This window comes from Sceloporus occidentalis, unplaced genomic scaffold (assembly GCF_023333645.1).
Source record: "Sceloporus occidentalis isolate IW3139 unplaced genomic scaffold, rSceOcc1.0.p SCAF_454, whole genome shotgun sequence".
Taxonomy (NCBI): Eukaryota; Metazoa; Chordata; class Lepidosauria; order Squamata; family Phrynosomatidae; genus Sceloporus; species Sceloporus occidentalis.
Genome location: NW_028317434.1, coordinates 13,499 through 37,256, shown reverse-complemented (window position 1 = coordinate 37,256; position 23,758 = coordinate 13,499). Strand labels below are relative to the sequence as shown.

The window sequence follows — 23,758 nt, the reverse complement described above, 5'->3', positions numbered from 1 at the left end:
GGTGGCCAACTACAAGAAACGTCTGACCTCTGTGATTGTTAACAAGGGTTTTGCCACCATGAACTAAGCCATGTTTTGCAAAGATGTCAAATACTTATTTCACTGAGCAAAATGCAAATCAATTTATAACTTATTTGAAATGCGTTATTCTGGATTTTTTTGTTGTTATTCTAGCTCTCACTGTTCAGATAAACCTACCATTAGAATTATAGACCGATCATGTCTTTGTCAGTGGGCAAACGAACAAATTCAGCAGGGGATCAAATATTTTTTCCCTTCATTGTAAGTCTGAAATGAACAGTGCTTTATGTGCATGGGGGGGGGGGGTTTAAGATGACACGCACCCCTGGAATGCTTGCTGAGCAAGCCCTGGGGCTAAGAGGCAGTAAGTATACTACATGTCACAGTGAATATCTAGGGGGTCAGGAAAGGGTTATATGCATCCCCCACGCATTAGCAACTGGTACCAAATGGAAACTTAAAAGGACCACTCAACTACCATATGTATTAAAGTGCATATATGCCTAAAGTGTCCCTTTTATAACATCCCTAAGACTATTGCTCTCAGACAAATGGATTGGGGGGGTGAGATGTGGTCAATTCTCATAATTGTTTTATATAGCACCATCATATTCCGCAGCGCTGTACAACAAATAAACAGGACGTAACGAGTAGTGAATCACATAACATTCTGGATTTCCAGCAACGAAAGGCGAAGAGGGCCCTGTGCAAACGAGCTTACAATCTAGAAGAAAAATATTTGGTATACGTCTATAAGAAACGCTGAGAGGAATAGACCGCCTGGTTCCAAAGCCTTATGTGGCTCTGTTTTTCAACTTCAACTAAAGGCCACAAACTCTTATACTCAAACTAGAAGCAAAAGTTTACTTTGTGCTCTTAAGGAAATGTAGAATTAGTAAAATATATAGGACTTTAAAGTAACAACTGTCAAGAATACGTAATCCTTCAATACTTTATATTGCATTGGGGTCATGTTTTCGGAATGAAAGAGTTAACGGAATCTGGTGCGGTAACGTAAGAACAGGCTTAGTGCGTTCCACGACTCGATTCGCCAACGTCTTCCATTTCAAGTTCTATTGGCTGCGCGTCGCCGAAACCGCACCCCTCTGGCCCCACCCCTCCTCCGCCCTAAGATGGCCGATCGATCAACCGCTTATTGAATTTGTGACGGACAGAAGGGTTGGGTTGGATCCCGCCCCCTCTTTCTACATACTTGGAAAGCCAATAGGATTTCAGAAAGAGACAAGGAGCAGCCAGTGGGGAACTGTGTAAGGAGGGGTGCTGGGGCTGCGAGTTCCGGTGTATCTCAATGTGTGCTTTGGTGGTCGGCTGGGAGGAGCGCGGAGGTTTGGGAAGGGACCTGAGGAAATTGTATGCCCTCTGAGGCAAATGAGAGGCCGGGGGCTGTTTCGTATGGCGAGGGGTTAAAAAAAAGCAGCGGCCTCCTCCACCCTGACCAAGACCAGGGTGGCTAGGACCGTTCACCTCGTTAGCCAAGCGTATCAAGGTGCCGGGTGTGATCGGGAGAGCTTGTAAGTGAGAAGAGAGTCAGGGGAGGAGACGGCTCGCAGCATGGATCAAGTGGAGATCCTCAGGACTTTCATTCAGAAAGTGCAGGCCATGAATAACAAGGACCACAACGGGGAGGACACGTTCGCCTGCGAATTTATGGTGAGAGCGATACAGAGGGGGCTGCAGGGATTGGTAGCAGGGCATGGATCGGGGGCTCCGGAAACTTAACGGTGTGTATTCCTGACCGGCGACGGCTTGTGTGCCGAGTATGCGTTAGTGAGGGGCAGGGTCACGGCGCTGGGTGTTTGTACACGTGTGATGTGGTGCTGCGGTGTGTCCCGGAGAATGGAAGGGTTGTAGAGAACACATTGTAGTAGCTGCGTTTGGGGGTACCCTCCCTCCACCCCTCTTGCGCTATTTCAGAACCGATCCCCTCCTCTCCTTTTTTTTTTTGCCTCCCTCATCTCCCCCTCCTTCCTTCCTGATCACTTCATGGATTACAGTTTATGGGGAGGGAGCATTTCATCAGGGCTTCCTGGAAACATGTATTTGCCAATGTGTTTCTTGGTTAATTCTTTTTCCTGCTAGCAGAAAGCCAGAAGGTGTTGTGTAGGTATGGATTATGTATAATTATATATAGGAAGCAATCTCTATTCCTTAAGCCATCGCCTGCTAGCCAAAGCATATCTGGAGTTAAGTGGCCCTTCCTAAGCATTTGCTGGTGTCTTGGTGGATTCCAAGGGTGGCAGATGCTGGAGAAACACTTCACTTGGTATTAATAGTCAATGCTGTCTATCAGTCGTATAACATTCCTTTCCTTGGCTGTGGAGCTGGCTGGCCATTTATTCTATTATGGTCCTTTCTTTCAACCCACGTGCAGGTCTTCTTTCTAAAGAGTTTGAGGCATCTGTCTTATGGCTATAGGTGATTCCAAATATGAGTATTCTGCGTGTGTCGTTCCTCCCTTCTAAATAAATCGGTCATCCCTAAATGCGGTCTTAAGACTAGTGTCAAGTAGCCTGCCCCACCCCCTGAGCAGGCTGCTCTCTCATTGTGTCAGATGCTTCTTATTCTTCTAAGCACCAGTTGGTATCTAGGTCTCCAATGGAGGCATTATCTCCTGGACCACCCGCCGCATTACTTTTCTAGTTAATCTGGTATTTTGTATGTATTTAGAATTGTATGAAAATGCGTAGAAGCGCACACAGGCAACCCGAGCCCTAAATCTTGCATGTAAACGGATGTTGATCAACCCTCTTGGGCATTGGCGGCTCCTGTGGTCTGGGAGTGGAGTAGGAAATTAATTTAATTGAATTGATATTGCAGATGGACATTTATAATGCGCTTTTGAAAGCCTTTTACACGTTACCTGGGTCATGCATGTAGAGACTCTTCTGCTGATTCCTTGCTAGGTCATTTTTGCGTGATGATGGTCTCCAGAAAATGATTATGTGCTCAACGACGCTTGGTACCGCGCTCGGTTTACTTCCACTTCTAATCTCTCTGATCCGGTTTTCTTAACAAAGCAATATTACTCAATCCACCGGCAATTAAAGCGTTCCACACCTCCATGTGCTTCAATGTCATCTGTGTGACACACATTATTATTATTATTATTTACAATATTAAATACATGTACAATGGAAAGGTTCCCGCTCGTTTTCTTTCACTGTTTGTATGCATGTCACATTTTGTGTTTCATGGGAAGCTTGTATAAACTTATCCGGTTTAACAAATTAAAGATAGAAGCGCCTGAGACGTTTTTTGTGTTTGTGTGCATGGGGAATAATTTCTAAGTAGTGCTGTGCTGCCCATCAATACACTGCCAGAATGAACACACACTCAAGGGACTTCGCAATATGTAGAGAGTACAATAATAACACTTTATTCCCTGTGTGTGATGTATATATCATACACATATATATGTATATATCATATATATGTATATATCATATATATGTATATATCATATATATGTATATATCATATATATGTATATATCATATATATGTATCTATCTATCATATATATATGTATCTATCATATATATATGTATCTATCATATATATATGTATCTATCATATATATATGTATCTATCATATATATATGTATCTATCTATCATATATATATATGTATCTATCATATATATATATGTATCTATCATATATATATATGTATCTATCATATATATATATGTATCTATCATATATATATATGTATCTATCATATATATATATGTATCTATCATATATATATATGTATCTATCATATATATATATGTATCTATCATATATATATATGTATCTATCATATATATATGTATCTATCATATATATATATATCTATCATATATATATATATGTATCTATCATATATATATATATGTATCTATCATATATATATATATGTATCTATCATATATATATATGTATCTATCATATATATATATGTATCTATCATATATATATATGTATCTATGTATCTATCATATGTATATATGTATAAAGATAGAGCTAGAAGCATGATCCTGGGTGTACAGAGTTAATCTGTGGCACTGTAAGGAGGAAGGGGATCTGATAAAAGAATGTCTTGGTCCTGGGAATATCCTCTGACTCATTGCCTCTAGCAGCTCTTGGTATACTCCCAGACACAATATGAGGCCTTTCCTTGTTGGGATGGGTTAAAAGGAAATGCTGTGCCAGACAGATGAATAGCTCTATTGCATGGCTAGTTTGTATACTGATCGGTGACGGGATGGATGACACTTACAATAGTGCCATTTAAAGAGGACCCCCACCACCCATATTGTCAGTAGGGTACCTGCTATGTCTAAGTAGGTCTTTGTTACTTGCATGGGTGTCCTTAACTCCTGATCTAGAAGTAAATATGTTTGCTGTAGTTTTGTGTCACCTTTTCTAGCCAGACTTAGGACACCCTAAGGACGTAAGGATGTCGTGTATATATAATATAATGGTATTGCATGCTGTGTTGCATGTGATGTAGTCTGGGCCATGTACCGTAAAGAGGCTTCAATAGTAGGTGAGTAGTAGTGGTTTCTTTTTTGAGACTTGTGACAAATTACATGCATATTTCTTACAACCATAGGACCAAATAATATAGAATTTCTCATTTAATTCTCAGGGTCAGAGTATTGTGCATAGTTGCCTTTTTTTAGTTATTTGTACGTTGTTTTTAAGGACTTTTTAAATTGGCTTCCAGGATAATACCCTATAAAAGACTTCTCTCATATTGTGAACACAGTATCCTGTTGGCATCAGTGCTCACAGGTGTAGATTCCATTAAAATATAAATTGACTAATTCTACTCATTGTTCTGAAGGTTGTACTTTGTATCTGCTTCTGGGACCTCTTGCTTAATGAGTTTGCCCCTGGGCTGGTATTTAAATAGACAATGTGCTGGCCTAAGCTGCCACCCCAAGGATGAAGTGTGAGCTCTTTCTGCATTTAGGGGACTTGTTAACGGCCCTTAAAATCTTGGGAGAAACCGTGTTGGAGCTGGCTAGCAGTAAGTAGTCTGGCACTACTAAGCAGGAGATGCATCCTAGCACAAAATGCCGTTAAGGGTCTTGTCCATGCCTACATTATCTCCCACCTTGTATGTTGTAACCCTGTCATACCCGTCTCACCCCTCTACAATCCATGAATGCTGCTGCCAGACTTATCTTCCTCCCATCGCTTTGCTAACGTCTCTCCCCAGTCAGTCTCTTCACTGGCTGCCTGTGCGCTTCAGGATTCATTTCAAAATCCTTCAGAGTGGTTCCCCTACTTACACCTTATCACTCATCTCTCAATACACTCCTAACCGGTGTCTCCGCTCATCCAATGATCTTCTATCCTCTCCTCTGATTTCTAGCTCTCATGCACATTTACAGGATTTCTCCAGGGCTGCCCCTATCCTCTGGAATGCCCTCCCCCGGTCTATCCGTCTCTCCCTCTGCCTTTATTCCTTCAAAAATCCCTCAAGGCCCACTTCTTTAGGGACGTCTACAACCTTGCACATTTACGCCGTTCTACCGATGTTCCTAGCTCACCCCTCCTGGAAAACTTGTGCTAGTCTGGCACTATTACTACTTGTGTAATACACCCTAACGCCCTCTAAACTTGTAAGCTCTTTGGAGCAGGACCCTCCTTACCCCTTGTTTCTGGAAGTCAAATTATTCCATTCTTTACTACTTGTTATGTCCTGTTTACTCATTGAACAGCGTTGCAAAATACATAGATAAAATGCGTAGAGGATTTCATTTAGCATTCCTCCCATGTATTTCTCTGCAAAAGCATGCAGATCGCCATATCGTTTCCCTGCGTGATATTGCTTGATGGGCAGTTACAGGAGATCTGAGAGATCTTCAGGACAGGAAACCGATAAGGTAATGCTGGCTCTGCCACAGACTGCTGCCGGTCAACGCCGTCGCTATGTGAAATTTGAAACTATATCTCACTTTACCCTACAGAGAAAATGCATTTAATCTAAATGTTGTTCCAGCAGCAGTGCATCTTTGAAGCCTACGACATACTGCTTTTAGAGCCTTTCTGTTGCGCACGTTTGCTTCATCCTAATACATTTTTGTTAATACATGTAGTGGCTGCCAAGCACCCCCTGGCTTCATGTTTAAAGGATGACGGGTTTTAGTTTCACAGGTACCCATGTGTAAATCTGCCTGCTGGAAGAGGTATGTATTCTAGTCTTGGTCTGTTGTTCTGGGGGCTGCTTTTCTTTTCAAACAGTATAATATTGTGTTTACTGCGACTAAAGTTTCTATTCCCCTGGCCTTGCCGAATCCAGCACTTCCATACTGCAACAGTATTAACACTGTTAATTGAATGCTCCGACCCTTCCCAGGAAAAAATCTTTAATCGCGTGTATTTATTAAAAGTCCTGAGCAAAATGCTTACTGAACCGTACAATACGTGCTCCAAAGCCCATTGCCTTTTATTGGATATAGAGGGTTAATACATCCCCAAAAAAATTAAGGTTTTAAGTCAAAAAGCATTATTTGATGTGTGCGTGCTTATACTGTCTTTCAAAGTAATCCAGAGATTGGATGTTTTTTATGTCCATGTCTTTTCTATCACTATACAGAAAACGTTGCTCAGGGCGTTAAGGATGCCCAAGAGGCCCAAAACTGTCCAGATTTCCTGCACGGATTTTATGGCAGTGTTAGCCAAATTGTTGGATTACACAGAGGTTTTTGCTGAACTCTCTCATCCCCGGCTAATGTTTAGACATGAGTTTGAGAAATAATAATAAAGTACACGTAACTATTGATTTTATTAAATAAACACCAGTTACGGACTTGAAAGGCAGAAGCAGTCTTTCCAAGTAAGCATGCGATTTGGCTGCATCTGGTGTAGAATGTAAGTGATTTTGTGGCTGGTAGGGGCTTTTAATTTTTATTTTTAAGTGAGTGCAATTTGAGGTGGGCATTGCTATTCTATCTATATACATTGTTCCCTCCAGATATATAGCCATTAGTCTCCTCATGCATTTAATGATATGTTATGCAGGGTGAGCTGTAGTATTATTATTTATTGTCTTATATAGCGCCATCAAATTCCGTAGCGCTGTAGGTGGTGGACTCCTGTCATCTACAGCCAGATTACTGATGAGACCGGTTTGAGTTTAGCCCTCAAAAGTGGGTGACCAGCAGTGGGGAAAAACTGTTCTACTCGTGTACGTGTTTCTGCCTGGAGTTTCTTTCTTCAAGATGACGTGTGCCTCCTCTGTTACATGTGTACTGTCGCCTGTATGGGCTGCATGTGTAGTCTACATGTGTGTACAACCACGTGTGCTAAGTTTACTAATGCGGAGAAGAAGACTTTGTTACCTTTACTGTTTGATTTTAAATTGTAAATAATGGGGCCATTTATACATTATACCAAGTCGCATGATGCCTGATATGCCCTAATCTAGGCATCTATGATGAAAAAATGTGTAGGTTTCCCTTAAGTTGTTTGTAAGGTTGCCACATAGCTTTAACCCTAATGTATTGAACGTTTCTTCTCAACAAGACTTAGTTAGACTGCTTAACCCAAAGCTACAACAAGCAGCCACTAAACGATGGGGCAGAGATGGTGTAATGAGCTGGAACATTCATGCAGATATTGCCTCTTTTAACCGGTAGCCATCGCTACGCGGTCTTACTTCGTGTATATAGAACAGTAAAGCATAGGCTTTGGCAACGTGACAGCCGCTCCTCTGCAGGAGAAAGTGAATGAGGTTTATTAAGACCAATTATTCCGCCTCCTAAAGCCGTGTAATTTTCTGCTTCTCGCCTGCAAGAAAAGCATGTTATCTCTGGGCAGATGTCATTTTCCCCTGTAAGCGTCGGTAAAGGTATGGCGTGTGTGTGTGTGTGTGTGTGTGTGTGTGATGTGGCATTTTGTTACACAGTCGAGACTACTCCACCAAGCCTCGGGGAAAACCATAGGGATTCTGGAGTGAGACCTTCTCTTGTATTGGCATGTTAAAAAATGTCAGCTTCAGACTATTTTGAATCGGGACCTTCTAGGCTTTTTGTAGCAAACCTGATCACATAAAAATTCAACTAAAGGGCCAAACCAGTCCTTATTGTGTGTGTTTTGTTATGCACATTGTAGTCCATTTTAATTCGACCCCATTTAATGAGCGCAATGAGTGCTTGCGTGAACTTACATGCAGTAAAATGTAATTTGAGAAAGAGACAGATGTCACTTCCCCCTTAAGTACACAGCTTGCGCATTCACTACGGTGCACGGTAAGCTCCCTTAAAAGTCTATTGGTGTTTCACTAACGCTTAAAGGGATGGTGTACTGCATCCTCACTGATTAATGCACATTAAAGTACTTGGAAAGTATTATTTACTTAAAACAGCTTGCGATCGTGCTATAGCACCGGTATCCTCTTCATACCAGTTTTATCAGCCTATTGCTGGTGTGGATATTAATGGGAGCACCAATTGTTCAGGTTATTCTTGGACCTCTGCTGTATCATGCACAAGATGGTGCTGGATGGAAGAAAGTACTTCATTATTGTGCGTTGCTGAGCAGGAGATGTGTTCAGCCGAATGCATCTACTTGTAGGAAAGGAGCTGTAGAAATGTGAGCCATTTTGCATCTGTGGACGCTTAATCTCAGACCTACCATTAAGCATCTGCGCACGTGTAACATGGAAGGTGCCTTCTTCCCAACACAAAGCGCTTCCTTGTGGGAAGAAGCAGTGTTGTCATGTAATTAGCGTGTTACTATTGATTTGCACAGGGCTGGCGGTGTTCAATCTGTCCGTGCCTTACTGTGTCATTGGCTCATTTTCTTTTCCTTTTTATGTTTACTGGGAACTGCCGTGTGACCCAAATGTGGGCACTGAATGGGCCTTTGCTTGAGAAACTGGGGACAAAATGCAAGATGTGATGGCAATCCTAAATAACAGAGGGTCTAGTAGCTCATCCGAGAGACCGCAAATGAAGAGGTGCTATAGGTGTTAACGGATCCCTACAGTAAAAATATAGTACATCTGGCATGGTTTACTGTATACTTCTATATAAAATCTCCGTCACATCATGGCTTATGTGGCAGCACCTGACAGATGTCTCGTATCAGAGATTCACTATTGAAAGACTCTTTATGATCTGGGCTTCCGTCTTTGGGACTTTGTCGCCCATAGTTTTCATTCCTATTGGTAAACGTTTGTCTTTTGCTGCAGCAGATTAGATCGCTGTGTATGTTTGTTTCACGTTTTGGTTATCTGTAGCATGTATCTGCTGACAATATATCTTCCTTTTTTTTAAGATATAAAAAGTGTCTGCAGTTTATTGCAACACATCATGTTTCCCCATGGTTGACGCATCTAACACACTGAAAACAAATCTGGCCTTTCAGCATTGTAAGCTGCAACAGTGTGTTAGCGAGCCATATGGCTTTTAAAGGAGCGTCATGTCTGGTCCACCTCCCACCAGGAGAATGCCAAGGCGCATCACATGCAGCAAAGCACCGAGACCCCTGAAAAATGCAATGCTGAAAGCTTCAAATTGTTGCGTGCAAGTGGAGCACGTAGCGACATGCAGCTAGACTTGGGAAGCAGTCCTTAGGAAGTGCTCCTTACAAATGACTTAAGCCAACTCATGGATATTCCTGCAAATGTCATGCTATGTTATCCTTTTTCTTATCGTCCTATGGTTTATAAGCGATATGTTTTAACACTTTTATTAAAAGCCTCAAATAGTAACATTATTTCTATGTTTCATGTGACCACCTGCTATTTGGGAAGCTAATTATTGCGACCTGGAAGCATCATAGTGCTGAAATTAATGCAAGGTGCAGCTTAATCATGAAAATACTTTGGCCACAAGTGTAAAATGTTCCTTAAGTAGGCTGCGTTTTGCTGCAAGAAATTAAAAATGTACTTTGGTCTCACGTGCGATGAGCCAGACGTATGGCTATGAATGGCATTCACTCAAGTGGTTAGCTTACCCGGCGGCTTTGACTAAACCGTTGGATTTACGCTAAATTTGTAGCCCAAATAAACAATGTAAACAAATAATGCAATCTGTTGGTGCCAGCCATCACTCATGAGGAAATTGTGGCAGACTATGAATTCAAAAATTGAGCGTTTGATTATCCTCCAAGCTGCAGTAGCCAGTTGTGGTGTTTTCTAGAAGAAAACATGCGTGATGTATATTTTAACATTAAAGAAGGGAATGTCTAATTCCTTCATGATGCGTAGATGAGAAATCCTCCTTTGTTATCATCTTGGAGGGAAGATAGCTCTATAGTGAAACTGCATTGAAGAAGTAGGAAAAAAAAAGTTACATTTTTAAAGTAGGTTTTCTTTTTTTTTTTTTTTTTGAGCAGAAACTAGTGTCTGTACCTTGTAGAGGACAGTGTGCCTGTAGGGCTGCCATCTGGAAACCACCCTCCAGAGAAAGATGCAACCACCCTGTATAACTCTGGTGGTAGATGATCAGGCATGCAATGTATTCACATAAAGGTATGCATGCCATGGGTTTGTGACTGAAAAGAAGAGGTTATCTTCTCGGTAAGCTTGGAGAAGCCCTTCTTAATCGTCTCCCTGACTCATAGACACAGACTTCTTGCTGCCGTTTTGAAGGCCTTAGACGGTTGGCATGTATTGTCTTTGGTCTTTCTCCTTGCCACCACAGCACTGAATGGGCAGGATGGTGGAAGTTGGCTTCTAAATTACAGCATAACTAAGGCTGGCAGCTACTTTCTACATAGATGTCCCAAACCCCAAATGTAGGCGTTGACTTCACAAGTTTGAATGTGGTGGAGGTAGAACACAGTCTCCCCGTTTCAGAAGCTTGTATATGGTTAATTGCCGGTACGTAGCGCGTAATGGAAAATGTTTCGACAGAAGTCCACCGTAGACAATGCTGTGTAAATGGTGATATTTCTTAGTTCGCATGGGGATAGCTAGCACTGAAAGCAGGAAGTATATTTTTGACGCTCTCAATTGTTCCACTGCCGCTCACATCCTTTCTACCATATGTGGTAATAGCTTGCCACAAGCCTCTCTTGTGAGTAACAAATTGGACTTTTGCGTATCTGGACGTTCTGTTTTCCAGAAACACTGCAGTCAGTGTGTTCAGTGAACGCCCTTCGTTTCTGCATTGACCTCCCTTGCTGCACTCTGAAGGAAACCTTTAATAGGATAGCAATAGGATATTTATCCTGTTGGCATTTTAAGCTCTTATCCTTTTAACTGTGTGAAGGCTACTTCCTATTTCATGCCGGAGTCTGAGAGTCCTTCTATCTAGAATTCTAAGTGCCTGCAGGTGTGGGATGGGGTATTCTCAAATCTTTTTTATGTTTATTTATAAGAGATGTTGCATTTATTTGGTTCCTTGTACCTGAAAATATTAAACGGCTGTCTTCTTTAAATCATACTGTAATGTGCCTGTGTGCTTGCAAACTGTATTTAGTCAATGCTGTCCTTCTGGGCAGTCTGGAATTGGACTCCAGTTTTGATTATAAATATTTCTTTTTGCTTTAGGCCCCTAGTTATAACCTCCAGCGGTTAATTGTCTGCAAACTAATGCTACTGTGCATTATTTTAATGGTTCCTACTGTAGCGCTTCTCATTTTATTTAATTGAATAACCTTAAGCTCCATGTGCTCCGGGTTCCTCGCTCTTCTGCTTTTTTTTTTGGCAGGCGAGGTTCATCTTCATGCGTTAATCTTTTATCAACCTAACTGAATATTGCTTTACCAATCGCATGGTAAGCTTTATAAATATACCCTTTTAGAAGCATGCAGATGAACGGTATGTGCCGGATGTACGATGTTTAGTTGGAGAACGGAGCTGGAGTAATCCTTGAGGGCAGACTGTTTGGGTGGGAATAAACGCATTGCATCTGGGTCACTTCTAATGGGTGAGCTGTCTTTAGATTATGAGAGGATAAGAGGAATTACATTTTTCAACCGGAGTTAAGTGAATCTCATTTATTGTGCTGACTACCATAATTCTAACGTCTGCTTCAATATTTTTTCATTGTGAAAATTTGAGGGTTTTTTTGTAGAATTCTAAAATATATAATCTTGAGATGAATTTTGAACTTCGTGTATTAGAATGCAATGCAGTTTTTGCTATATGTGGAAGAAGCTATTTAATGCATTTAATACAATCAAACGTTTATTTCCTACTGACGTTTTCTTTAATGAGGGTCATCGGCCATGCAGGAAAGCTGTTATTTGGTTGCTGCCGACTCTCGCAGAGCCTTCCGTAATACATTTATACGCCACTTCATTTTGCCTCCTGCTGCCACCCGTACTGTTTTCACGTCTGTATTATGTAGTTATGATCTTCTGTAAGGTATTCATTTCCTTACCTCCTGCTGCAGTTTCTTAATGTCTGTTTCTTCTTTTTTTCTCAGCGGTTGAGGAGACTGTCCACAAAGTACAGAACAGACAAGATCTATCCCACCAGTACAGGCGAGAAAGAGGAAAACGTGAAAAAGAACAGATATAAGGATATTCTGCCGTGTAAGTTACATTTCGTTTCACAGGAAGGATAGCAATATCTTGTTTTATTTGGAAACCGTGTCAATGTGCGCTAAAACCATCGCTCTTGTTGCGGATATGGGCTGTGACTTTGGGTAAAGCCACATTGGCAAACAAAAAAAGAGGTTTTTCACCCCAGTGACGTGAGAATTGACTGGTTTGATAAATGGATGGAATGTAGGGTTGGGGTTGTTGGCATTAGCGGGATATGATGTCACTGGATACATGTGGAAGATTAACAATATTGCTAGCGTACATATTGCCACCTATCTAAGATCTGTTATGTTTGCTTAGATCAAATCTTTTGTTTTTGTTTGGTAATTAAATTACTCTTGCTAGCATAAAGCATCACCAGGAGTAATCTTAATTTTCTCGCTGATTGCATTTCTTTGTTAATTATAACGGGTTAGCACAAAGCGTATATGTGCGGTCGCCCTATTATCATCTTGACTTATTCACTGAAAGGGTGAGAGGGGTTTCAGTTCCCTTACTTCACTGTTTATTATGATGGGCCGCCATTACCAAGAAGTGCTGAACAGGCTCTGTATAATGCATAATTCTATGTGTAAGCAGGCGTTTTTCCTCCATTTGAAATACAGCTAACCAGCTCCTGTAGCAGAAGATCACTGGAATTGTACGTTCATAATGTATATTGTAGTCGAGCTGGAACACAGCTCATGTCAAGTCTCCTCCATTTAGTAAATAAACCCTATTGTGTTCATGTGAAGGATTGAGGTGTGGGGCAGGTGAAACCTTAACAGGTGGCAAATGTACCATAGTTTTATGCCTAAATGTCTGCACAAAAAATATAGATAAGCCAAAAACCCTTCTGGGACTTCCCTCGGTCTCATTCCTTCTAAGCTTTTTAGAAGGTCTGTCTCATTTCTTTTGAGGAACTTTGTTAACTTGTGAATCGTGACCCGTTGTTCCCGATCTTTAAAAACTAGTAGACATAACGCATTTATTTCATGTTTACTTTTTTCATCCACACAGTTGACCACACCAGAGTCCGACTGTCTTTGAAGATCCCTCCACATGAATCCGATTACATCAATGCCAGCTTTATCAAGGTACGCAGCGTCTTGTTTCTTGAAGACACTTCAGTTCTGCAGATCCAGTGTGTCTGTGTGGCTGCAGTCAAGAAGTGGCTTTAAAGACTTTAAAGAGAGAACATTTAGCGTCAAGGGAAAGTGACAGTTATTGGGTATTGTACAACTTGTTGGATAAAATGTATTTTGAGACCCAAGACCAGGTTTATTCTTCTCCATTTTGATGGCAGATAACCATTCAGCCCATCCACTCTGCCCTTTCCCCCCCCCCCCCCCCCCCTGGTTGTAAAAACTCAGACCTTATTCATCCCTTAGTCTTGTCTTAGATTCGGGATAGCTTAATGCATGTTTCAATTCCCTTGCTGTATTAGCCTTTGTCGGCTGGGAGTCCGTTCCATTTATCTACGACTCTCGGTAACGTTCCTTACATTACATTTAAGCCTCTGGTCCTCCGGTTTTAGATTATGAACTCTTGTTCTAACGTTTCTCCACTAAAATAAACTTCCATCCTGTACTCTTAATTTCTTTTAAGTATTGAAATGCTTCTGTAATATCACTTATCGCTTAAATCCTCTAGAAAAGGCATCTGCTACTAGATACTCTGCGAAATATATATATATATATAATTTTTTATTTTATTTTTTTTATGGTTTTTATCTGAATATGTCTTTGGGCATTTTTGTTGCTGTGAAATGCCTAAACTGACATTTAAGTGGATTCTTCAAATTGCTCGCAGCGGCAGGTATAATTGATGTCCAATTTGCACCTGTGTATTAAAGTATCCACATACCTTTTTAATTATGTGACTGCAGAAATGGTCTCCTGCTGTACTTGTTACTTCTATTACTTCACGGTAGTTGCCCTGAGACTCTGTAGGCTGAGCATAGGATGTTTAGTAAACTTCGGTCTGCGACCGACTATGTATTGGAGACAGTGGCTCTTAGCTCTTTATCTGCTCAGAAGAGCACCAGTGGATCAATCTGTCTTCCAGGCTAATGCTGATTAAAAAGAACTCCCACTAAATGACTTCTTTATCACTCAGTGGTTTTTTTTTTTTGTTTTTTTTTTTATATTGCATTATTTTACCATACTATTTTTGCATTATATGTTTTCAGACAGATGCATGTTTATATGTGTTCTAGATTGTTCCGTTAGCTCAGTCTGCAAGACTAACGCTCTGACTCCTTATCATATTGCCATATGGTGAACGATAGAATGCTTTTTCTAATAAATGTCCGCAGAGAAAAGGAGTTTATTGTCCAAGCAGACCTCTGTTAGCACTGCCATAAAGAATCAGCTCAGTGTTGTGATTGTGCAGGGAAAGTCACTCAAAGTATCACATGACCAACAACAATGGCCGCCTCCAGATCTGCGGATACATTTTCTCATTTTCTATTTGATCAATGCCAGCCTACGTCACTGTATACGGCACAGAATTTTCTATCTTCAAGGAAAAAATATTTTTCTAATAGGACTTCCCTTTTAAACAATTGTTTTTTATAAATGCGCCATTTGCACCAGCTTTTTTCTCTTAATAGTCTTAATATGACTTTATTTTGACTTGCAGGGAGTAAAAGAACCGAGAGCATACATAGCAACACAGGGGCCGCTAGCTAATACTGTAATAGATTTCTGGAGGATGATATGGGAGTACAAAGTTGGAGTAAGTACATAGACACATTATTATACATTTACCGCTTATGACAATGTAATCAAATGATGAACTGTTTGTTTTGCTCACCCATCTGACATCAGAGCCACCTTCATATGTTTTTAAATGCAGGTCCCTTTAAATTTCCATGCTGGCTCTCTTTGCCACTGTATAGGAGTGTTCTGCAAAGTCCCTTATATTCATTTGTCCCTTTGCCCACCCCTAGCGGTCTTCCACCGCACACGTTTCCTGGCGCGCGGTATAATTACCGGCACAGAGCGAGTGGGAAGTTGTAGCTTCTCCCTAAGATAAGTACACCTCTCCCCCTATTGTGAACAGTGGTTATGAAAGTACTTGCCAAAGCACTTTCATATGCCTTGTTTAGGGGGCTGCCTGGGACACATTAGTGTGCCCCCTTTAAAGTGTAGATGGTCCTAAAAGCAGTGAATGGGATACCACCAGTTGTAATATTCATTAAGCAGACTTTGTTATATTGCAGAGAGTAGGAAACCGTGAATGTCCGTGCACACTATACATGCGCTTACGCATCAAACCTCCACCGCAGGCAGACTCATGTCCGAGCCTGTCGCTTTGCTTGTACGATGGGAGCGAGTGTTAAAACACTACATGCCTTTAGGGTGTAAAATGTAACGTGAACCATATTGGGATCTCCCAGTTTTTCTGCAACATTTACTGTTAAAATACACGTGAATTTATATTTTGTTAAAAATAAAACAAAACCAAATCTGTCAATCTTGGAAATATATTGGATATTTACCGTGGGAAGCTAGGAACTTTTAGGAAATTAATTTAGTCTTAGTTTAACTGAACTTGGGAAATTGAATTTTTTTTATTTTACTATTATGGTATGCATGGTTTGCCCTAATAGCCTTACCTGTCCAAAAAAAAAAAGTGTAAAGATTTAAAGTGTAAGCTCTGTGTAGTATTGTTTAGATGCCTCTGCATTCCTTTCTGACATTAAATATATCCTTCACAACTTTTCTCTTTCTTGTATTTACAGATAATTGTAATGGCTTGCCGCGAGTTTGAAATGGGCAGGGTATGTATTAATAAATGTGACTTGAAACTATTGTGTCTGTCTTGGAGTCTAGATCATGGTTTTATTTGAGATCCCTTTTTAATGTTGTACTTTTCTCTGGAGGGGTCAGTGACGCCGGCATCCAGTCTACTAATACATCCGGTGCATTCTTTCCGAGCAGTTGGCTGGGGAAATGAGGGCTTAGCAGCTTTCTAGAGTGCTTCACTGTTTAGTATTTAAAATGGACACTCTGCAGAGTTGATGGGTTCTTTTGAAAAGAAACTTGTTTGACAATAACTTTTGTGACTATTTTTGTTTGTGACTTAAGTTTAGAAAAAATATTAAAATTGTACTGCTTAAGCTGCAGTCATTATGCCCCACAAGCAAACCTACCATATTATACCCTCAGCATTTCAGGTGTCCCCGTTGGACTGAAGGCAAGGGAGACCGGACTAGCAGGCCCATGCCAGCCTTACCAAAACGCTACCTATCGGTGCTCAGCTGCAAAAGTGTTGTGAAGTGGCCACATGGCCCACTAAAGTGAAAATTGGACTGTTCTTCACAAAACTGAATGTTTGGAAGATATTCCATGTTTATAGAGCAATAGCTCCATAAAGAAGCTTTTTTTTTTTTTTTTTTTTTTTTTTCTTCTTTTTAAAGGGTCAATCATACAGTTTGTCTCACTGTGCAGTGAGATTAGTGGCAGCGTGGGTGTTTTATAGAATTGGTTTTTAAATAGCAGCTTAAATACAAAAAAAAATTACTTTTGCCCTATTATGTTTGTACCCCCTGGTGATAGAACGGGCATTCCTCCTGGTCGTGGCCTCTGGTGCCTCGTAAAAGATAACATATCAGTGATGTCGGGGAGAAATATCATACCCTCGGCCTTTTGTTGCACAGCTGACATTTAAAAAAAAAAAAATTAGGTAAAAATGGTCTGTTCTTTCTCAATCTACGGACATTTAAAATGCTTCATTTTATTCTCTTCCCTCTTTCAGAAAAAATGTGAACGATACTTTCCCAGTTTTGGAGAGCAGCCATTAACATTTGGACCATTCCACATCTCTTGCGTAAGTATTAAATGCAGTGGAACTAAGCTATCTTTTATTTCTTATGTGTGTAATATATATATATAATTACACACTTTTTATGTTGTCTGTACAACGGCCAGTAGCGGCGTTTGTTTTGTTAGCACTCCATTTCCCAGCACTGTTCTATTTATATTTTATTTCTGTTGGTTAACTGCCTTATTTTTTTTTTTTGATTTTTTTTTTTTTATTATATATGCCTGCAGTTCAGTCGCCAGGAACCTGGCTGTAAATGCATAATAAGACCGGTGCCCATTTAAAAGCAGTGGACTTTTTCCCTGCAGACTGATCTCACGTGCTTTGTGTTATAAGCAGATGAGACGGTTAAATGGAACTGGTAATTCCCATATAACAGCAACAGATTGAACAAAGAAAGCTTAACGGGTTTAAACCACACATACATGAAAGCTCAGGGAATCTCACTAAATTTTTTAAAAATAAAGTGGATTTTGTAGTGGTTTAAATAAACACTGAAACATGCCTGCTATTTATAGGTCTGTGTGAACATTTCCATTCTCTCATCTCTATTTAGGATGCTGAACAGTCCAGGACAGATTACTTTGTTAGGACACTGCTGGTGGAGTTTCAGAATGTAAGTGGTTATGTAGTTCCATTAAATACATAAAAATAATCCAATGCATAAATGTTTGGATGGGTGCCACTTAAAGCATATTGGTGCATGCTGCGTGTTGACCTGCTTTGGTGGCCACTGAAGCCCCATCTAGCCTGTTTGCAGACTTGGGAGGAATTTGGCTCTGTATAGCTTATTTTCTTGAGAACCATGCAATCTGTTACTTCCATTGCACATTAAAGCAATTCTAGAATCTTGGTTCCTAAGGAAATACTTAAAATAAATAACTTCTGGTGAAAGCCAGTTGACTTTGTATAGTGTATGTGCCATTGGTGATTATTTACTCGTGGGAGTTTACTGGTCCATTGCAGTTTCAGCTCACAGACTTCACTATGCATTATGAAGGGCCAACCATGGCAAAGGTCTCCTGCGAAAGTTCCCTTTTACTATGCGTTTTCTATGAGCTACCCAAGCTCTTCTAAAGAATCCCTTCCAAAATACTGGAATATGTGGCATTAACGTGGGCACTTGCTTCTCACCAATGGTGGTCTTTTCCCTCACCATCCTTGATATGTGCATAAAAATGTATTTTGCAGTAAGTTCCATTACTTGTTTACCAAATCTTCTGCCTCGTTTGGAGGCAGGTCCTGTTAATTAGGTTATTTTAAGACGCACACCCCCTCCGCCTAGAAATAATTAGAATTTTTGTGTTTTTATGCATTTTCTCTAGTTCCGTAGGGATGATGAAATGTTAATTACCTTTCTTCTGCTTCTCGGTCACATGCTGCCTATTTAAAAGCAGTTCTAGTAATTGCATTCAGTCTTCTAGTAATCACCTGAGTTTTTGGCAGATCATCTTTCTGTGTTACGTTATGTAAGGTAATTTTCATGCCAAGTTACTGGAGGGAGTCATTTCTCCATGTGGGTTAAATGGGGAAGCTCCAGTGCCTTATGCAGTTCCACCAACAAGAATACATATTTATGTAATGTAAGCTTTCCTCAGCTGCCAATATTCAAAACAAAAATACCTTTTATGAGAAGCTTCTTCTTCTCCCGTGCAGAATCATGATTTGCTTGCTCTGTTAGCTACCTCCTATCTATGCTGTTATTTATTACCTGGATGAATGAACATGATCAGTCGGTAGCATAGATTCTGTAACGGCGTTTACAGCAAAAGCAAAATGCGCATCAATTTCAATATTTTGTGTTTGACTTGACTGTGAACATTTGAATATATGGCAGAAATACTTAACGGCACCCGGCTCACAGTACTATGTCTTTTATGTGCTCATGTTGTGTACTTTTTTTTTTTTTTCAACAGACGGCCTGCGAAGTGTATGTAGTGGGGGAGGTTAACTGCATTGTTTCCGCTACATGCATCTACAAGATAAGGCAATGCCCGTGTTTCAATGTTATAACTCTAACTTCTTCTCTGCAGGAAACGAGAAGAATCCATCAATTTCATTACATGAACTGGCCAGATCACGATGTTCCAACATCTTTTGATTCTATCCTGGATATGATTAGTTTAATGAGAGATTATCAGGCTCATGACAATGTACCTATATGTATACACTGCAGGTAGGTAATGTCCTTCTGCAAAGCATACTGTAGATGTTGTCATTTTATATATGATTGTAGAGGATAGGTATGGAGTCCCAAATGATGCATGGGTGACATTGTTTTTGCTCACAACCATCCAGGAAATAAGTCATGGAAAAGCAGCTATATGAAATAGATTAACATATTGCTGTAATAGACTGTCAAGGATGTGTCTGACCATAACTGGTCAACAGCCATACCTGCAAAATAAGAGAGGTGTCTTAGGAGGCAGCGTGCCGTTGGGGAGAGAGAAGTACTTACTGAGTCTGACTATCCTTGAACGGAGAGTTGGTTACTATACCACACGTGAAGTTGTCCGTCCTCACAGTGCTGATGGTTATGAATTATAAGAATAACATTGGTTATGTTATAAGAATAAGTTTTCTACTTGGCCGCTTGGTAGACCTCAGTTTCCACTGGGTCTGGCAGATACTTGCTTCTGATAATGTTTTGTGCGCCAAATAGTATGTCTGTTTAAAACCAAAAAGCTACGAGATGTAGGCTTTGCTAAAAGGCTTAGCAGATGGAGGACTTAAGAATGCGTGACTACTAAAATTCGGTTTAGATGTTTAATATCCCATCTCCTCCAAGAATGTGATTTAATGTCATAGAACCTGTGTAAGTCTGGTTACATTTGTGTTTTCCACCTTTCTTTCAACAGTGCAGGATGTGGACGAACTGGAGCAATTTGTGCCATAGATTATACGTGGAATTTGCTGAAATCCGGGGTGAGTTAAGGTGTCAGTTGTGGGATGTGTATTTTCCTGAATGCTAATTAGGGCCTTCATCTTTTCATACAGACCAGAGCGTTTTGTGAGTTTTTAATGATGTTCGTGTTCTTTTCTTCTCTTGCATTAGCGGATACCTGAACAATTCAATGTATTCTGTTTAATTCAAGAAATGAGAACTCAGCGGCATTCTGCGGTGCAAACCAAGGTAGAGTGTGTCTGTTTTTGGTGGTCTGAAGACCAGTGAATAATGCTTTTTAAAACGTGTACAAAAACTGCATAATTTTTACTTAAAGGAACAGTTGGGAACGTGTTACCCGTACTCTGTGGACATTTCTAGTGTCTGCTCATGTAATTGCAGAGATCCGGCACTAACTTTTAGAAATAACTGCATTGATCTATGATCTATTAAATAAAGGCATCACGTTCTCTTTAAGGGGAAATGTGTACTCTGAGACCCCAAAGTAAAAGTCAGTTATTTCATGTATTCAGTATCCTGTGCCTGTGTGCTAAAAGGTATGAAAGGAGTAGAGGTTTCTATATTAACGAAATATCGTGAACCGAAAAAATCCAAAAAAACACGTGTCACTCAGGTAGGGTGTAATAAAAAATTAAATAATAATACTTCCCTAATTGGACCGCAGCTCCCAAACAACACTCTCCTCAAAGTGTAAAATGCAAACAAACCAAAAAATGTATGGGGCGCAGGAACATATATAGGAAAAAAACAAAATGGAAAACAACACAATATAGTGTAGATTGTACTTCCAATATTAATGATTAAGTGATATATTGCACTCACAGGAAAAAGAGGCAAATCCAACCCTTCAATATGGACTGTAAAAAGGCTTTAATATTCTTCAATGAAAATCTAAAAAACAAATTTAAAATAGTGCAGTATCTTAGGTAAAAAGTATATACCAAATAGAAATGCACTCACAATTTCTTCATGCATAAAATGCATATACAGGCATAGGTTAAAGTCCAATTGAGTCTTTTTCTACGCGTTTCGCCCTTAGGCTTCTTCAGGAAATCAACTGGTAAGGTCTCTGCGTGTATCAGCAAAGTCTGTAGTCTGTCGGTTTGTTTCTATATTAACCCCTTAACGACCTTTGCCGGTTCAGGACCGTCACGGAAAAACGGCCACTTAATGACCTTTGACGGTCCTGAACCGTCAAAAAATTAAATAAGCTTAGAAAGTGATTAACGATCACTTTCTTCGCTTATACGGCGTTACTGTAATGCCTCGATGTCGAGGCATTCAGCAAGGCCGAGATCGGCATCGTGGGCCATGTCTGGCCCCTCGCCCGTTTTAAAAGCGTTTAGGAGGTGATCAACGATCGCCTCCTAAACTTAAATGGTTTTGCTGGAATTCCTCGATCAGGAGGCATCCAGCGACACCAAACACTTACCTCTGGATGGGCTGTGACCTCCGCTGCCGGTGATCTTCGCCATCAGCAAGATGGCGGCGGCCTGGGAAAAAAAACAATAAAGATGAAAGAGTTCGCTAGATGGTCTCCAGACCCTCTAGAGAACTCTGGCTCCACTTGCAGGTTGAATACAGGTACTGCATTCAACCATGCAAGTCAATGGAGCCCAGCTTTCTAATCTCAATGTGATTAGTAAAATATAAAAAAATAAATAAATAATTATGCAGTGATGTCACTAGATGAACCATCCAGTACCAGCAAAATATGTAAAAAAAAAAACAGTATTAAAATTTTTTTTTTTATTTTGAGCAAGTGCTAAAAATTCTCAAAAATCTCAACAAAGAGTTAAAATAAAAGCACTTCAAATACCCAAGGGGGTGTCTAATATAAAATAAAAATGGCTAAAAAAAAGCGCATTTCCCAAATGTGGCATTTTAAATCTCAAACACGGCAAACCCATGCTTGTTGGGTATCACTGCACTCAGGAGATGTTCCTGAACACACATTGGGGGGTTGTTTGACAGTGACATATACCAGAACCTGTATATCTATAACTAAAGTACAATTTGTGTGAGAAAAAAAAATAAAAAAAATTACTATTACAAAGTTTGACAAAGTGTAGTTCTATAATTGGTGCATGGAAAGGGTTAAAATAACAGCATTTGGAATACCCTGGGGTGTCTAGTTTTCAATAATATATGGTTTGAATGGGTTAAATTGAGTTAACCGGCTTCAAAGATGTTCCAAAGAGGAGATGGAGGCAGACTGACCAGATTTGTTAAAAAAAGTTTGGAAATCCTAAAACGCTGCTTGTACTTATTGCCCTATAACTTACAAAAAACAGCAAAAAAACATTGGGTATTTCTAAACTCAGGACAAGTAGTAGAATCTATTTAGCTAGTTTTTTTTACTTCCTTTTTTAGGTGAGTAAAAGATTTTTCAAATAAAAGTCCATAAAATGTTTTTGTTTACATTTTTCACCATGTTTTTTTTTTTTTTTTATAGTAAATAAGATGATACGATCAGAATAATGGTATCTGAAGAAAGCTCATCTTGTCCTGAAAAAAAACAATATATAACTTATGTGGGTACACTAAATGGGTGAGGAGAAAATTACAGCTGAACACAAGCACCACAAAAGTATTAAAACAGCCTCGGTCCCACAGGGTACAAAAAGAAAAAACGAGCCCGGTCCTTAAGGGGTTAAAAAAATAATATTGAAGTATCTGATGTGAAGATTTCTATGAAATTGGACAGTATTTTCAGCTGGTGTTTTTTATTGTATTCATCATCTGTGGGGTTCTCTGTGTTTTTGTAGGAGCAGTATGAGCTTGTGCACCGCGCGATAGCACAGTTGTTTGAAAAGCAGCTCCAGGTGTATGAAAGCGACTCCAAGAAGATTGTGGATGGCTTGGTATGTATATCCCGACTGCATCGGGCATTTGCTGTTTAAAGCAAAACATCTTAAAAATGATTGACTGGGTAGAGTTTAATATCCAGCATGGATTTTTGCTTGCTGACTTAAATGTAATCAAAAACTCTCCTTACAGAGTTTAATTTCCAGCTTTCCTTTAGATCCTGTGTATTTAAATGTTTCTCACATTGTAGCATTTCAGAATTTTTTTTTTCTAACTGAATTAAGAATAATTCGAGAATCAGAATTCTGAAACCTCTCTTTAAGCATCACACCCATACGTTTTTAATTAGTTTGACGTTCACCGTGTCTTCTGTTAATTAAGAAATGTAGCTAATTACATGAAATAGGAGATCCATTTGATGTGGTTTTGCTGTTGGCAGGATGACGGCACCGATAACGCAGTTAGTCCTTTGGAAAGTGAGAAAATGGACTGCCCTCCACCAAAGCCGCCACGAATCAGGAGGTAAGCAGTAGGAACGTCATGGTGTGAATGAACATTACATTGCATTGGCCATTCAAGTGAAGGTGTTTGAATGCAGCGTCAGTAGGCATGTGTTGGTATATGGGACGGAAAGCCTTCTGTTACATGAGATTGATCACTAAATGGGCATATGGGAAAATCACTGACATGGGAGA

General features: G+C 40.0%; 1 protein-coding gene across 1 annotated transcript in view; it reads left to right on the top strand.

Annotated features, from left to right (window-relative positions):
• Nucleotides 1-1,593: 1,593 nt before the first annotated feature.
• The window catches only part of LOC149271871 (tyrosine-protein phosphatase non-receptor type 12-like), a 32,213-nt gene continuing 10,048 nt past the window's right edge, over nucleotides 1,594-23,758 (top strand). The window contains exons 1-12 of the mRNA XM_089507041.1: nucleotides 1,594-1,692; nucleotides 12,421-12,529; nucleotides 13,541-13,617; nucleotides 15,164-15,259; nucleotides 16,269-16,307; nucleotides 17,285-17,356; nucleotides 17,907-17,966; nucleotides 19,384-19,526; nucleotides 20,209-20,275; nucleotides 20,406-20,483; nucleotides 23,024-23,119; nucleotides 23,503-23,585. Of these exons, the coding sequence (XP_089363167.1) occupies nucleotides 1,594-1,692; nucleotides 12,421-12,529; nucleotides 13,541-13,617; nucleotides 15,164-15,259; nucleotides 16,269-16,307; nucleotides 17,285-17,356; nucleotides 17,907-17,966; nucleotides 19,384-19,526; nucleotides 20,209-20,275; nucleotides 20,406-20,483; nucleotides 23,024-23,119; nucleotides 23,503-23,585 (1,019 nt within the window). The remainder of the gene's footprint in view (nucleotides 1,693-12,420; nucleotides 12,530-13,540; nucleotides 13,618-15,163; nucleotides 15,260-16,268; nucleotides 16,308-17,284; nucleotides 17,357-17,906; nucleotides 17,967-19,383; nucleotides 19,527-20,208; nucleotides 20,276-20,405; nucleotides 20,484-23,023; nucleotides 23,120-23,502; nucleotides 23,586-23,758) is intronic.